Source organism: Charadrius vociferus, unplaced genomic scaffold (assembly GCF_000708025.1).
Source record: "Charadrius vociferus isolate BGI_N301 unplaced genomic scaffold, ASM70802v2 scaffold1346, whole genome shotgun sequence".
NCBI lineage: Eukaryota > Metazoa > Chordata > Aves > Charadriiformes > Charadriidae > Charadrius > Charadrius vociferus.
The window spans coordinates 333,045-350,273 of NW_009648681.1; the positions used below are offsets into that span (position 1 = coordinate 333,045).

The following is a 17,229-nucleotide window of genomic DNA, read 5'->3' on the forward strand; positions in this document are numbered from 1 at the left end:
ATGAGTATAGGCAGGTCAGCAAGAACCCAAATAGCTACAGAATAAAAATCATCTTCCTTGCTTTTTCTAGAAATGATTTTCCGTAGGTGGCTACCAACTATCAAGCCTCAAGCCAAAGAGTTACGGATGTATCCTCAAGTAAAGCATCTTGAAGCACACCTTCAGTGTTTGAGTAAGTGTGGGGTGTTTGGTTAAAAAAAAAAAAAAAAAACAAACAACAAAAAAACCAACCACACAACAGAAAAAACAACACCCACACACATCGGCAGACTTTCAAGATAGCTTTCAGCACCGGTTAGATTAATGGCTGGGGTGAATCTTCCAGATCTAGAAAAGATAAACACTGTTTCACAAAGTGCTACAGCAGAAGAAATGGGAGGTTTTTATCAGCTAACTTCGCATTTCAAGGATCTCATGGAAAGAAGACAAACAAGTGAAATGCATCAATCAGCTAGTTGTCAAGACAATTCCTTGCCTAAATACGCATACAGTCTCTATAGTCAAGTCCAAGAACCTAAAAAGCACCTGATAAAGGTTATTCTTGGCTGTGAAATTACCACAAACCTCAATCCTTTCATCTTTCTCTTCCTGGATAATTAACACCTCAAAGGATGAGGTGCAAACCGGGCCGGGGATCTGGAGGAATAACACAGAAAGACCAAATAAAACAGGAAATAAACATCTTGAGAATGGACTCCAGTCTCCGTAGTTTTCTGAAGAAAGTAATGATAACAAGCCTCTACATCTAAAATCTAAAGAACCCTGGGTTCATCAACGAATTGTACCCTATTTCAGTGTTTTACAAAAAGAGGTCTAAAATAATCAAAATAATTAAGGCAGTTGCAACAGTTTGTCTACTGTTCTATGCCAAATCTCTCTGGGGGGTGGGGGGGGGTTGCTTTCCAGGCGGAGAAAAAGAAAAGCGATCCCCAGACAATCCAGTCAGACTCCTCATATACACACTGATTTTCTATCAGGCAGCACAGGTTGCAGGGTGTATGAGGAAGCCACATAAAGTTAATGTCTGTACAATTTCTCTTTCTGCTTCAGAAACGGGATTTAAATACCCTCTTTGGGGTACTATCCTGCTCCTAGCACCAGCAAAGCAGTTCAGTGGCAGACCTCCTTGTCACAGAGATGCAGACTTCCTTACCACAGTTTTGGGGATGCTTAAGTTCAGATGCAGAATGGACAAACTCATAAAAGATAAATAACACTGAACTTACTAAACACAGAGACCACATCTGGCTCAGGAAATGCACTGAGCTGCAAATGTCTGGAAGCCGAGCATATACGTGATGCTTCCTTCACCTTTGTATTTTTACCCAGTCCTTATTCACTTGCCAAGGTAAGTTCTCTTGGCTGTTGCTAGAGACATTTTGAGCTAAAGGAGCCCTTGCCTGATTCAGCACAGCTGTTCTTACACAAACTCAGGTGGAAACAGAGGAGTTGACTGAGCATGTAAGGCAAGAGAGCAGAGGTCAGTATCGGACCTATGACTGTACTAGAAATATGAATACCTTCACTATGGGAAGTCCAATACTATAAAGTTGCCCACAGTCATGAGTGCAAAATAAGTTGCAAAGGCAAGAAACAGTAAATGTGATACAACATGAAAAGTAGCATAATGTTTATTCAGCTAAGGCATTATGGGTCTCTTAAGATCCTGGAAAAGGAATCCAAGCTGTTGTTCTTCACAAATAAGTTTAAGTATCTCACGCAATGGCAATCTTTGCCTAGTTTCTTTGCTACAGGAAAGCTCTCTTCCTTCCTCTCACAGGAGATACTAAAGCAAAAGCAGTTCACAAAAGAAAGCCACAGGCAGGCAGAGTCAAAACAGAATGAAGGCACTGACTCATCTCATGTCTCTGAAGTAGTGGAGGTGGAAAGTTGCATATACTTTTCCAACAGAAACAAAACTGGTTGTCCTTTTCACAGTGAGTAACAGCAACATGTGTAGTGCTCCCCATGCAGTGTGAGCAAGTACACTGATTATGATAGCGCACACATAACTAGCACAGCCAGAGGGCTGGCGATACGGGAGATTTCATCAGCAAATAAGTGTCCTGTATCAGGGGAAGAACAGAATCAGAGTTGTTTTAACAGCAGCATGCTTATGGCAGCTTTAAAAGTATGTGAAACAACAGCCTGAGAAACATCTCTCCGCTTATGCCCCCCCCCCTACGCCACGGTTCATCAGTATTTCAGTTGTGCTCAGCCACCGAAATAGTCTGAATTAAAAGATAACCTTGCAAAAGGATCATTATTGCAAATGATCTCAGCAATTCAGACTAAGGCTGCCTGTGGGGCCACAGTACTCAACTCCCAGTTGTACTAATACCACACAGTACCAGACAGGACCTATTTAAGCCACCTTCGCTCTGCTTGTGTTGCCACCCTCCTGCGCTGCATTCTCCAAGGCACACCATTGAGGTGCGGAAATAAGATGTGCCCATTCAACAGTTCCCCGTAGAAGTACATGTGCAACTCCAGCAGAAACCAAGGATACCACTGCACGAGAAGCATACTCCATTAAAATGGATCCTTCCAAGCTACAGAAGATAAGTAGCCAGTTAAGGAAAACCATGGTGTACAAAGTCAGTTATTCAGCAAGTACGACGCAGATGAGTCGGACCTGAAATTGCACACTGGGACACACATGAAAAATGCTTGCAGAGGATAAAACTGTACATATAAGCACACCATTCACCATGCTGTTTCCGCACTTCTTGGCTTTTTTTCATGGCTAATAAATTTTGAACAACATGCTTATTTTAAATAGAATGCCTCTTCTGAAAAAAATGCCTGGCACAGGAGGAGCAGACTTTCTAAGTGTAGACGTTGCACAAAGTATTGAATGCAAAGTCAACAGATGTCAATAAACTCTTCCATTTAAGAACGAATGGAGCAGCTGTGTCATTTGTATTTCATTAATTCCTTAAAAATCTCAGAATAAGGATCTCAATCCACTGGATATTGCAGTCATAACCACCAAAAGTCTCTAACCAGAAACACAGACAAGTCTGAATTTAAGTGACACATACAAGGCAAACAAGAGGGCAAGAAGCAGCACACACTGTCATTCTAATTGTTGTTACAAAAAAAGACCCCAACAACCCAACACAATGCAACATGGAAATTCTTGGAATTAGAGCACGACTAGAGTTTAGGATCTACGATCGTAGACAGAATACTGTGTGGGACAAGCAGGATAAATGTAATTCAACTATTGCTGTTTAGGTATGAGATCTTTCCACTTTCACACCATTTCCACACTTTACAACAGCAGAAAAGACAGATTACAAAGGGAAAAGAGGGTGGGAGGGGAGAGAGCTCTAATGGGAATCAAAGTACCCTTCATAAGGGTCTTAACCAACAAGGAGAACAGCTACAAAACAAGGTGTCTGTAAGCTTACAGCCCATTCCAGGGACTATTTAAATCTCTCCTCGTCTGAGGCTCTTATTCATGAATGTTGACATTCCAGTCCTGCCAGCACAAAGCACAGGGCTTAACTGCACACCACAGGGAGCTCCCAGGAAAACAAGTCAATTAGAAAAAAGGTCACGTGCAAGTACTTGGTTTCTTTAGAGAATATAACTTCAGAACTGAATAAAATATTTTGGATTTATGTCTCCACACAAGACACATACAGTAGTGTTCATGGCAGCTGCACACTGCAAGTGTTTTTTTAACAGTAAGACAAAGTTGTACTTGAGTACACAGTCATAAAATTTTTAAACAAAAAAAATTAAACCAACCTCCACACAGTAATAATTTTCACATCAGCTAAAAGTAATCATTGTCAGTAGGATTTGACTATTGAGAAAGTATTTACTGTGTTATGTTTAGTTTTAAATACTGATAAGGGAAGTCACATTTAGAGTTCCAACAATAACCTTCCTTTACCAGCAGGTTATCCATTCTTCCCTTTGCCAGTCTGTCACAGATTCCCTCTCACGCTCCCAAATGCTGGAACACAATTCTGTGATTTGTGCCTCAGTGAGGGAACTTAATTAACAAATCTAACCGTACATGCAAATTCTTCCCTGAAGTTACTGTTGTGCAAGTCACTTCATGACAGTAATCTTGTTTCGGTAAAGCTGAAGCCCACACTTGATCAGCAGCAGCTCTGTTGCATACAATGATGTAAAGTTCACGAAAAACACCAGATAACTTTTTGAAGGCAGGCAATTTTGCAAGGGAATAAAGAAAAATGTTTTCCAAATGTTAAGTGAAGCAGCCCATTTAATGAACAAACTCCAAAGAAATTCCAAGTCCTTTTCACTGTAACTTGGAAAAAAGAAATAGAACTGCATTTAAAGCTTGCCACTTGCAAGTGTTACTTTTGTAATTTACATGCCAACAGCCCTACACTGAGCTTTTCACAAAAAACTATTAGAAACAAAGTCCTTAATCACAAGAACATTGTGTCTATAATGACAAACAAATCTACAATTTTCTCCTGGCAGAAGCCCTAATTTGCTTCCTGAGATACAGAAACTTTGGGAAGAGTCATCATGCCTAAAGCCCAAGACTAATTGCTCGTGGAAAGAAAAGGGGAAGAGTGGAAGAAACAAGCAATGAAAGAGGGAAAGCTCAGTAATTTACAATTTCAAACTGTATCAAGAATGAAAAATATATGGGGTAAGGTGGAGAAATGTGTCCTTTACAGCTTAGCAGAAGATAAGAATGACAGAATAGCCTAATAAGCACAGCATATAACAATTCATACAAATTAAGAGAAAAAATCAAATGAGAATGAAAACAAAAACAGGTGAAAAAGATTAATTTTACAATGAAGTTCTTGAGCTAATATTTCTTAACATCTCAAAAATGAAGTACGAAAAACAGAAATATATGCAGTAGAAGCTTTCAAACAGTGCAAATTTTAAGTTCTCTCCACAGAAGTGTAATGAATCAAATTTTCCTGCCAAACAAAATTTCTATGCATACAAATAGATTCAGTAACAGATTAGAAGCCATATTCTGCCACATTTAACCCTATGACTTCATTGAAACTAGTGGTGGCAATTAAAAAGCAACCCACTGCTCACTGCATAGGGATGACATTCATTGTTAGTGGTGCAGCTAAAAAAAAAAGAAAGGGTTTGGCAAATTAGAAATGGTCAAGGTATCTTGAGATTGAAGCTAGAGAGCACACTAGTGGTCATATGGTCTTAAATCACCAAATTTTAAGCAGCAGACTTAAGCCTTAATGCACCTAGAAAAAATAGCTGATACATGTATTCCTAGCGAAAGTGAAACACAGATGGCAGCAATGCAACATGCACATTAAAAGCACACAGCAAAAAAGCAACAGCTTTCAAAGGTACAACAGAAATATAACAAGGATATATATCGGTAACAGTCTCGTCCCACATCTATACATGTGCACATCCTTTTTTTTTAAGCCTTGAGCATTTGGGCAAAGACAATGCTAACTAAAGAAGGGGAAGTTACAGGGAAATCCAGAGATAGCCTTGCAGAAGTTTAAATATATACACCTTAGCTGAGAAGCAACCACAAGAGGACAGATGACAATCTACAAATACTTGAAAGATGTGAGCCAAGAAGAAAGCAGGAGTAAGAAATGAGAACAGAAAATGAAAGGACAAATTAAGTCAGAGCAAAATTCTGGTCAAGCATTTAATTATGTATGGAAGTGGTTTCTGAAGATGTTCCTGAAAATACCACCAGTTAAGGACGTCTAGAATTAAATTAGATAGGACCCTAAGAGAAACTTCCCTAAACACCTGCAAAGACAGAGATTACATGATTAATTACTCCTGATGATATTTCCAAGTTATAGGTTTCTTAGCATTCTAAATGTAACCCATCATATTTATATATAAAAAACCCCAAATAGCGTTCACAGCAGTATGCACATTGAAAGGGAACTGCTAAGATAAATGCCGGATTCAACGTTTTGAATATAGTGATACAGCTTGAGGACATTTTCTCAATTAATTTGCAAATGTTTGAAGTGATCCAGGATGAGACATCGACTACAGTGATGCACTGAAATTGGCAAGACTCAAATTTCTCCCAAATCCAATTATGTCTTTCGATTAACCTTCTCCTGTTTATTCTCAGGATGTTAATAAATAAAAATGACGTTTCTGAACACCATTTACTACAATCTTAGTATTTTAAATACATTTGTAGATTCTTCTCCCCTTTCCCTATAAATTGGTTTTATACCTTTATTAAAGTTATTCCTAACAATTCTGAAGCAAAAAATTTCCTATCCCACCTTAAAACTACCTTTCCTTTTTCTTTCCACACCCACCAATCTGACAAAGACACATAACACAGGGACCAGATGCGCACCAAGGTGAGCAGAACAATCACTAAATGCAATGTTCATTCTGTAACAGTATCTTATTGGAATGATTTCAAAGTCTTAAGGGAAAAGAATCTGGACACGGGAAAATATGGCTATAACCAAGCTCCATTTAACATCTTTCAGAAGCTTTGACCTGGATCACCTGCATACATTGTAGCACACCCCAGCAACAGCTCACCTCGACCTCTAGAGGAACTTCGACCTCGAGGAGCCCCTACCACCGTTCCTCCTCCACGTCCCGTCAACCGCAGGACAGCAGCACTGTTTACAGACATCGAGAAATTTCTCTGCCAAAAAGAAAGAGCCGAGGTGAGATTCTATTTAAAAAAACAAAAAAACACTTACCATATCCTAAATTTAGCTTAATACCGTCTCTGCTTTCCTTATGGTCATTACAGATTCTCCACTGACACTAACAAGGAAAAGGATTCCTTGGAGACATGAGTAGGTGAAGCACTTCATAAGAGGATCTTGGTCAACATAAGCACTTACAAGTTACTTACCTGAAATTTCCATGTTCTAAAGGCAGCAAGTGACCACCTACTCCTTTATCAGATGATTCCAGCACAGAAATTATTAGAACATCAGCAGCTTTAAACACAGCCATTCAGTTGCAAAAAGAGATTGGCTATACCTGACACCATTAACTAACACCAATTCTAAACTTACTTCTTAAGGAAAGCAGAAACATGTAAAGAGCAACAGAACTTGAATAAAATTATATTTACGAATCTCCTTTGCAGAAGTAAGTTGGGGTTTTTTTTCCCCTCTAAATGTATCATACGAGTAACATGCTTTGGAGAAGACTAAGTCTATTTAAGACTGCTGTAATGTAAGTGATACTCATTTTAATACGACAATAAACACCAGCAAAATTCAACTTTATTTTAATATGAAATAATTGCTAAAGAAAACGCTGTTTCAATAAAGAATAGATAATTATAACCAACTCTGGTCCCATTCTCTTGAGCACAAATAGTTGGAAAAGTAGGCCAAAGAATTCAGGAGCACATTCAGAAACATTAACAAGCAAACCTGAATTCACACACACTTTCTGAATGCAAGTTTTAAATAACTGGAATGCAAAGGACTCCAGACAGCTGTTACATCAGGCTTCTTGACAGGAACTTTAAGGAGGCAAATTGCTTACATGAACTCATCTGTATTACTATGACTTTGATGGTCTTCAGAGAACAATGATACAAAGCAATTATGTCCTATTTAGATTTTAAATGGCTAACATCAAAGCCAACAGAAATCTGAAGGAGTTTTAACCCATTTCAGAAACAAGCCTAACTGCTTGATTTGTTCTTCCTACAAAGCAGGCCTTCCTTCAAGAGAGAACTGGTAACTAAGTGGACTGGGGGGGGGGGGGCACCGGGGAATCCAGCCATGCATGACAAAAAAGCGAGGTCAGTATCCAGTAAATCTAATTTTATTTTCCTAGTTAGCTCTTAAAGTTTAAAGAAACCATTTCAACAGCAAGTCAAAATGAACCACCTCCATTTGCCTCTAAGAAAATCACCACCTTTCCTGCAGTTGATACTTCTGCTTTCTTGTGATGCAGTGAAATACTTTACTGCAGAAGACATTTTAAGCTATTGATCAAATTCACTGTCTTGCACAGGAGATTTTTGATGCCTTGTTTTTCCAATAAGAACAAAACAGTAATCTAACTTCCATTTCCAACTTTTGACTTGTCTGCTTAAACTCTAAACAAATACTCCCTCCCCTCTGTAGAGCTTGCCGTGGTGAAGATGTAATCCTTATAATAAGAATAGGGATAATAATCCACATGGTAAGACACAAAAAGTAACAAAAAAGTATAGTCAATAAAGCAAAAGCCACCCTACTATTGATTAGTACATTATTTCAGTGTCTGTCCCTGACAATGCACGCTAAAGAGCAAAGCTGCCCCAAAACAGGGGCTCAATTAATTCAAAATCAAAAATGGCCCAAGAAACAGACATCAGAAACATAACCAATGAGGACACAAAAACCCCTCTATTATATTCAGCAAGAGCTTGAGACTCCTTTACTCCACAAGCAGATAAGATTAAGACAACTGAATTCTTTCCTAATGCAAACAGGAACAACTGGAGGGAAAAAAGGCAAAGGAACATATGCTGCATATTGCCAGTGGTCAGTTGTGGAAACATCTGTTAAAGCTATCTGCAGAAACCTTCTTTCCTTCAAAAGTCAGATCCCTGAAGACAGATCTCGGGCAAATTTATGTTGTAACAAAACTTGTATTAAGTTGAGCTCTAGGTTAGCTCAGCATCCTTATCAGCAGGGAAGTGACTTTCTACATAAAAAGGATAAAAAACCCCAGCAATTCTGTCCAAAGTGTGTCCATGTTCTGTAATAGGGAATACAGTATCCAAAAGTATCCGACTAGTTAAATTTCACAGGACTAAACAAATTTAAGCTTAAGTCATCCAACTCTAGATAACTCATCTTTAAATCACCTTGAGAGAGATCGGACAAGTTCTTCCTGGATATACTACACACAATGACAATGCCAAGGGCATAACTCTCAGTTTGCAAGCAAGAATTGCCCTGAATCCAAGGCTAGAGTAAGCCTGACAGGTTCAGCTTCAACTGAACACTACCCCGAAGTACATGTGTTCTGATAAGCCTGTCCTCTACAGGACTCCCAAATCTCCATCCCTCAAATTCCGAGAGGATACTACCACCTTCAATATCCACGGAGGGCGCACAAAGGTGTTTTAAACTCTTATCAACCTTAAATGACAGAGCTTTCCTGTACCACAACTAGCAGCAAAGCCATTAACATTCACCTCAAGATTACTTCTGAACACGATTCTTGATGACAAACAACGTGTATTATGTCATGGGAAACAAACACCAGGAATTTCTGGTAGCTTAAATAATGCCATTCCCTTGGTACCTCAAATCAGTCATGAAGGAGGAAGAAAGATCTTCAGACAAGAAAAAACAGATTGTTCACATCCTCCAGGTCCCCAGAAGGCATTAAAGGAAAGACTTTCTTAAAAAGGGAATATGTACCTCTTCTTTCAGATTAAGATTTTTGTGGAGATTGTAGAGAGGTGTTAAACTGACCATGAAGACTCCTGTATGATTACAAGTGAAAAGGAGCAGGAGAAAACAGTGACAGAGTGCACACCAACTCCTCAGAAGTTTTCAAGACAGATGAAACACCAGGCACTGCAGCAGCGGAACACCTAGCCCTGAAGCCCAGCAGCACCTGCCATCTCATCTGTACCAAGAGGCTACTCGGCACATTTTCAATACCATAGCCTTAAACTCTGAGAGTATCTTGACAATCACCAGAAGCCAACATCCCCTTTAACCATAAAAGGCTTGTAGTTTACTCTCCGAAGGACTCCTCTATGCATCAGCAAAAAAATATATCCAAAGGTATTTAACACCAAGGTTCAATATTTTGGTGTGCCACTATATATCTGACTGACCATTTCCCGGGCTTGCTGCCTGAATCCCTCCTGTTCCCACAAGAGATGGGAGCTGGACTAAGATTTCCCATAAAAGCATATTCTCAATCGCCTTTTAAGACTAACTATGACATGAAGGGCCTACAGTGTATTCACGGGAACTTAAATATGACCGCTGATTAAAAGCTAAACTATTAGCATCTTATGTCAAAGGATAGCATCCTAAAAAGACAAAAAATATGAGTCAACTCTGAAGAGGAAGGAATTCCAGAAGAGGTAAAGAGAATACACCAGAATACTCAGGCACAAAAGATGATGAAAAATTCTAAAATACAATAGCCTGGGCCAAAAGAAGGAGGATGCTCTGAAATCTTAGGAAACTAATACTAACAGTCCCCACCCCTGTAAAAATCACATTACATTCAAGTCAGCCAAAATATTTGGCTTTCTATTAGAAAACAAACAAAAAAAATCAAACGACAGAGTTCTGAAGTAAGAAAAGTGCTAAGAAACAAGACAAACCAGAGAGCAACTGCAAAATCAGAAGTTCGAACAGCCATAAAGAAGGAATCCATTCAGAGTCAAAAGTCAGAGGCATTTATCAAGAGGGGGGCGGACAGTTTTCTCTGCTAGGAATTTAATTAAAAGCAAGGGCTTTCAAACTGCTCAGATCAGTCACTCTTGAAATGGAATCTTTGTGGACTACCTGCTCTCACTCTTATCTTGTTCACCAATTAATTATATACCTATAGAGACCAAACGGAAATAATCAAGCAACTGCTTACATACAAAGGAATTAAGAGCACTGCACCTTCCTAAGAAGTGTCAACAGTCAAAAAACTTCAACACTTCTCCAAAGACCACAAAAGTGAAGTTACAGAACTTAGACAATTCTATTACAACAGAGAAGGTGGTTCAAATACTGTAGAAAAAGTTTCACTGATCTGAAAGTGCTGTGCACTTGAAAAATAGGTAATACCTCCCAGAAGATGATCCTGGATTTAGCAAGTTGACTGTCTGCCATCAACAGAACATCGTATGAAAAATATTTGTTCAAATTTAAGACAGTAATTGAGCATGAATGGAATTTAAACTTTATGCTATCACAGCACGCTTTCATAATTTCTTTCCCTGAAATCTACTAATATCAAATTTTATTTTTTTATTGGAGGCATTCTCTTTATTTTGCCTTTACACAATTGACAATTTAAAGGTGGCTTTTTAAAAAAAAAAAAAAAAAAGATACAAACCTGTTCTTCTTCTGTAAAAGGTACAAGTGCCAGTGGTGGCAGGGGCTCCTCTTGTAAAATAGGCAGAAACTCCTTATCCAGAAGGTCTGAAGGTATCTGTATGAAAGGAAAATAGCATACCAATATACTCAAGTATTCCCATTTCAGGATGATGCCACATCCTTTGATTTATAAAAAAATTTTTATCCTGCCAACTGTCTCCATCTACCCAGTACACCAGTACTTCCTATTACATTTATTGGTGGTGGGTTTAACTCTACTGCAAATTTACGCCCCCCAGAAAAAATAAAATCTTATAGACAAAACATCCAAAGCATCCACCACCCACAACTGTAACATGTAAAGTATCAGGATCATACACATCAGAATTCAAACTTCCACACCACTGCAGCTCAAACCTGAACCAAGTGAAATTTCATCTGGTAAATTAAAAAAGTATTGATTTAACTTCAATGCACTTTTATAGCCAGATTATTACTTATATATTAACAAAATTACCATATATAACACAGAAGCTGTATTTAATTAAAGTCAGCATTTCCAATTTACAACCAAGAAGGAGAGTAAAACAAAAAACAGCAAAGTAAAAACTCCAGGTATGGATGTATTAAGTACAGAACACTGCTGATTTAAATAAAAATAAAATTTTAACGCTAATTTTTAATCAGTCCATTGTCAGATGGAAGCTCCATCAGCAGATGTGACCTTGAGCATATGGACAAGAAGCTGCAATTACAGCCAAGTGAGGTCCAATTATGCCAACAGAGAACTGTTTCAAAAATATCTAGTTCACAATACTAGAGATAAAGACTTCTCCCAATTTTAATTGAAGCAAAGCAACACAGGGTTTTATTTTTTCATTTGGGTATACGCTAGCAGAAGTCTTCCTGCTTTCAATCAGAGTATCTCTTAATCAGAGCTGCAACTCTGCCTAATCTTCAGCCACCAAAGATTGAAGATGACACAGTGAAAAAAGGACTAGGATACAAAATACAGCTTAAAAACATCACATCTACTAGTTGACTAGAAACAGCATCAAGAGTCCTCTCAGTCTCAATAACTAGAAGTACTCAACACCACAGAAACATGTGTGTTATCAAAAGCAAGACATACTCTAATAATAATGCCCTTCTGGCAAACACAGGGAGAAAATATTCTTTTTGACCATTCATAACCATTGGAGAGCTTCCTGTAACCCAGAGCATTAATAGGCTGTTCTGAATCAGTCACAACTGTAGAGGTCTTGATCACCTGATAACACATACACAAATAGCAATAAACAATGACCTCTGACAGGCAGGCTTATTCAAGCATAACATCAAGGTTTAAATCGCAGCTTCTCATAGTAGAGCAGGATAATTCTGCATGTTAAAGCACGCTTTAAGCTGTAACACACTTAACAGCTTTTGAAAAAAGTCTCTGACATTCAATGCCCTTGAATCTGTGTATAAGCAACACAGGGCTCCCAGCACTGAACAAAAATGTCAGCACAGTCATGCTAAGGTAAGAACACAGAGGTATGTCCCCACATCTATGTGCAAAGCTAAAGACACAACCTGACATAATTTCTTGCAGTCCCTCCCTGATTCCAAGGTAAGGCTCTCAGAGGGATTCAGACTTCCAAGTCACTATGTGCCTGCTGCAACAATAAACCAACATCTCTCAGCATCTACAGAAAAACCTAATGTTTACAAATGCAGAGCGTACAAATAATTTGCCTGAAACGCCCTCTGAAATGTGACTTTTGTATCATTGAGAACTTTTGTTTGAAATTAAACCAGGGGGAAGTTCTTGACTTTCTACACTGCTCTTTTGTATTACGTGTGTAGATTGCATTTGTGTCCTGAGTCCCAGAGAAGTGAGATACTTGAGGACTGCACTCCTTGGGCTGGTTACCTGCTAAAGTGAACTGCCTTAAGTCAGGATAAATGGGGAGCTCTTGCCTTTTTTTTAAATGATCTGCTAATATGATTTATTGCCCGATTTCAAGATGAGTCAAATAACTATTTTACACTATATTTAATAAAATCCTACTGAAGCAAGCAAATCTGCACAGCTGCAAGGAGACTTTAACCCCCAGTCATCTGTGGCAGTGGGACTGAATATGGCAATCAGGTTTTCTTGTTCTCAGAGGGTACAGGAAGTTGCCCCTAAAGAGGCAAAAAGAATCGAACATAATGAATGCAGTGAGAGTGGGATCAAACGAGCAAACACACGCAAAAAACAGAATCAAACCTCTTCAGTTCTTTGCCAAGGGATACACAATTTCTTTGTCCATAATCACAAAATATAAATAACTATTCCTAATCACAAGACTGTCATTAGGAATACACACGAGGCCTTCTTCCTCTTCCTGCTCACCTTATTATCCTTTAGAAAAAGTGCCAACATTTCTTCTCTCCCATAGCGATAGTCTGCTAGTTTGTACTTTGGCAAAGCCGGAGACAGAGGAGGGGATGTCACGCTCCCGCCACTAGACAAAGCTCGCAGCCTAAAATAAAGCAGAAAAGCAATGAAAACTGAACTGAGGAGAATGTGTCTTCACCTATGCTATCATCCCTCTGCACATTTATAGATTTGACACAAATGAAAGAAATACAGTACTGAAAGTAAAGGAAAAAATTAACAATCTAACTTCAAAACTCTAAAATTTGGTGCTTCAACAAGACGAGTAAAAGAGCTTCCCTCATTTTTCCCACAGACAAGAGAGAAATAAAAAAAATATTCCCATGAGCACATCCAGGAATTCAACTCATCCCCTCTGGAGAACCCTTATGTTGACTATATAGCAAGCTGGCTACATCCCTAAAGCCCTGATTAAGCTATTTACACTGACTGCACAAAATTCAGTTGTAGAAGACATCAAACATTAATATAAGGAAAAAGTTTATTCAGATGTTTTGCAAAGTTTAACAAACAGAACAGGACAATAAATTTCAAAATTAGGTTTCTTTTTGTGTTTCTGGAATCCTACTCTACTCCAAATTCCTTTTCCAGAACCTAAAACGAATGGCATTTTTCAGAGAGCGTATATATCATTTAACTTCATGTCTCAATAGAAAAAGATGTACAAAATATAGCCACACTTTACTTCAGAGACATTTCAAGCAGTAATCTAACTTACGGTAACAGATAAATATGCTATTAAGTTTGGTCCCATCCCACACAGGTAAGCTACTCTACTTCTAGCAGGTAACATGATATTATTCCCACTCCACAGGTGTATTAAGTCTCATTCTATACAATCAGTTACCCAAATATCCTATATTTTTAAGTTTGAGGAACGTTTTACAAAAGGATATGTGTCAAGAAACAAAACCCAGACCATATGCCTACATTCTCCTTGATGTGCATCTTAGACAAGTAAAACAATGAAAACTCTTCTCAACAATTGCAGAATCCTTGGAAAGGAAGGTGCTCTAATCTAAGAGACTGATTCAGAGGCTACCCTTCACCCAATTATTGAAGCATGCTTTGATTTGGTTTATTGTTCTTTAACCAGAAAGGCAAAAGTAATTTGCAAGTCAAATGTTTATCTTATTTTTTTAGTTTGGTGCCACCCAGTGGCAGTTTCTTTACATACCACTTCCAAACCAAATATGCCTGGGGAGGCATTATTCGAAGGATTAGATCACTCAGGGCAACGTTCAACTCCTATCCAGATCAAACATGACTGAGAATTTCACTATTAAGTGATACAACAGCATACATGACAGACATGACTATATGCAACCCAAAAGAGTAACTATAAATCTTAGAATTTTATTCCTGTAAAAATCTAGTAACTCACTGAAGTATAATACATATTTTCATACATAATCTAATCTGGTTTTTAAACTAAACGGAACTGAAGTCCCTTCACTATGACACAGCAACCGAGTTACTGTTAAAATATGTGCTTTTTTCAGAGTTGCCTTCCCCCTTCTCTTTTTTTAATATAACTTTGGCTTCCATCCATCAATGAATCTAATCATGTCTGTCTCTTACACTGAAGAGCACTCCAGCATAAGATATCTGCCTGGTGGGTGTATTTATAGATAGTGATAAAGTCATTCTTTAACCTTCTTTCAATCTAACAAAATAGACTGAGCTCTCTCATTGTTTTCCAGGCCACAAATCATGCCTTATTTCTTTGTTGAATACTCTCCAATTTTTATACATTGTGTATAAAAATGTGTCAGCAAAAGCAAATACGTTATTCCAGTAATAGTCTTACCACATGCTATGCAGCAATTATATTTCCTATAACCACTCCACACTCCCATTTACACACTTAAGGATCACATCACTCTTCAGAAACCACACCAGCCAGAATTCTTGTTTGTAACCGCAGACACCAACACTTTAACAAGAAATTGGAAAAAATACTGAACAATAATCATACCTGTGCAAAAGCCAGGACAACGCATGTCAGACAAGCTGGAAAACTAACAGCTGACACAAGATTACACAATGTCATGAATTCCCTTTAAAACAATAGCTCTTTTTTCCTGACACTTTTCAGTGTGCACATGCAGGAGACTATGACACAAAACATACACTTGTACCCTATTCCATATAGATTAATTTTTTTTAATACTGGGGGGGTTCAGGAGGAGATTGCTTAGCTATAGATTTAAGTCCAGTAAGAACTGTGTAATAACTTCCTTATTAATATGTATCACAGGGAGAGACCAAACAAGATACCTTCTTCACTTACTTTGTATATAACTCTGAGGTCATAAACTTTATTCCTACCTCAGATACTTGGTAACAATGTGAATGTCATGTATTATCGTAATGTGAAACCCAACTCATTTCATCCACAATGCCAATTTATAAAGAGAAGACTAGTTTTATAATACTGTTTTCAGTCACAGGCCAGGGACTGAGGTGAAGCAGTACGGAACAACAAAGACATTATATCCCGTTCAGTCTTATAATCAAATCGGTCACAAAGGACTTAGTGGTTTTTTAAAAACTTCATAGTGGTTTTTATAAAACTTTACATAAAAATTCATAGTGTTTTTTTTAAAACTTTACATAAGGTTCCAGAGTCACACAAAACAGAAAAAAAAACTCACCATTCAGGCCCAAAGTTAAGTGTCTGAGTTTCTGCTGCCATTTTTTTCCTGTTCTATTCCTCTTTTTTAAAAAGCGTGAAACTGAAAAATAAAAGTGTTTACTATGAAAACAACTGGATTAATACAGTCCTTCATAAATTTCTTCACAATACAAAAGCACAACTGGTCATGCAAAGAAGTGAAAAAAAAGCTACTGTGGAATTTTTTTTTAATTACTAATTTACTATTTTTTTTTATGAATTTACTAATATAGGAGTAACTGCATCAAGATCTCTTCCCTAAATTCCTCTTAACAGCTCAAACAGGACACTGGATCAGGGTGTCTGAAGAAACAATTTGTACAAACAGCCCCTTTTCAAATCAGTGATTACCACAAGACAACTGAACACAGAGAATCTGATGCATAATCCTCTTCTGTAAGAACATTAATGCTTAATTAACAGAATTGCAGCTTCCTGACAATTACAAGAGGATAAAAAACCCCACTAGAATTACAGCAAGAAAGATTTGCCAGTTGAGTGGCAGAGTATTCAAGAAATTTCCATTGCTCATTCTTGAAAAATAAGCCTTCTAAAGATTGCGTACATCCAATGCTGTGAGATGCTCCTAGATCTGCAGGCAGGTAACAGTATTTCTCTCATTCTTGGTTTTAAGTGAAATAATGCACAATTTAAGACTTCAGCTACTGTCATCCCTATTAGCCACTTCACACTAGTGAAGCTCAGGTCAAGTTCCTATACATCAAGTGTGTATGGACAACAGTCATACCGGAGGGAAGAACAAGACATAGGGAAGGCTATGAACTTTTCTCTATCAGAGCCAAGTCCAGGCCAGGCAGTTCTGGAAAAGTGTCTTCTGCAGTAAGAAAATACAACTCCTCTTTCCTTCCAGCAATGCCAAAATCCAAATCTGCAGAGGAAGCTGTTTTGTTTGGGGTGATTTTGGTTTTTTGTTTGTTTGTTTTTATATCAAACCCACTATGCCCAAAGCCCAAACAAAAAAGGATTTGAAGCATGACCTACAGAAAATCGTTGATTAGACTTCAAGAACCCATCGACACTGATGGCAGGGAGGGAGCTTTCCCTATCAGAACTCTGCTCCTTAATAGACCCAAGGACTAGATAAAGAGCTTCGT

General features: G+C 38.1%; 1 protein-coding gene across 2 annotated transcripts in view; it reads right to left on the reverse strand.

Moving 5' to 3' along the window:
* Nucleotides 1-16,174, reverse strand: part of GIGYF2 (GRB10 interacting GYF protein 2) — a 67,905-nt gene extending 51,731 nt beyond the window's left edge. For both annotated transcript variants that reach the window (XM_009886530.1, XM_009886529.1), the window contains exons 1-4: nt 16,095-16,174; nt 13,393-13,522; nt 11,032-11,127; nt 6,526-6,634 (exon numbers count right to left, since the gene is read on the reverse strand). In XM_009886530.1, the coding sequence (XP_009884832.1) occupies nt 6,526-6,634; nt 11,032-11,127; nt 13,393-13,522; nt 16,095-16,135 (376 nt within the window). In that variant the 5' untranslated portion in view covers nt 16,136-16,174. The remainder of the gene's footprint in view (nt 1-6,525; nt 6,635-11,031; nt 11,128-13,392; nt 13,523-16,094) is intronic.
* Nucleotides 16,175-17,229: the final 1,055 nt, after the last annotated feature.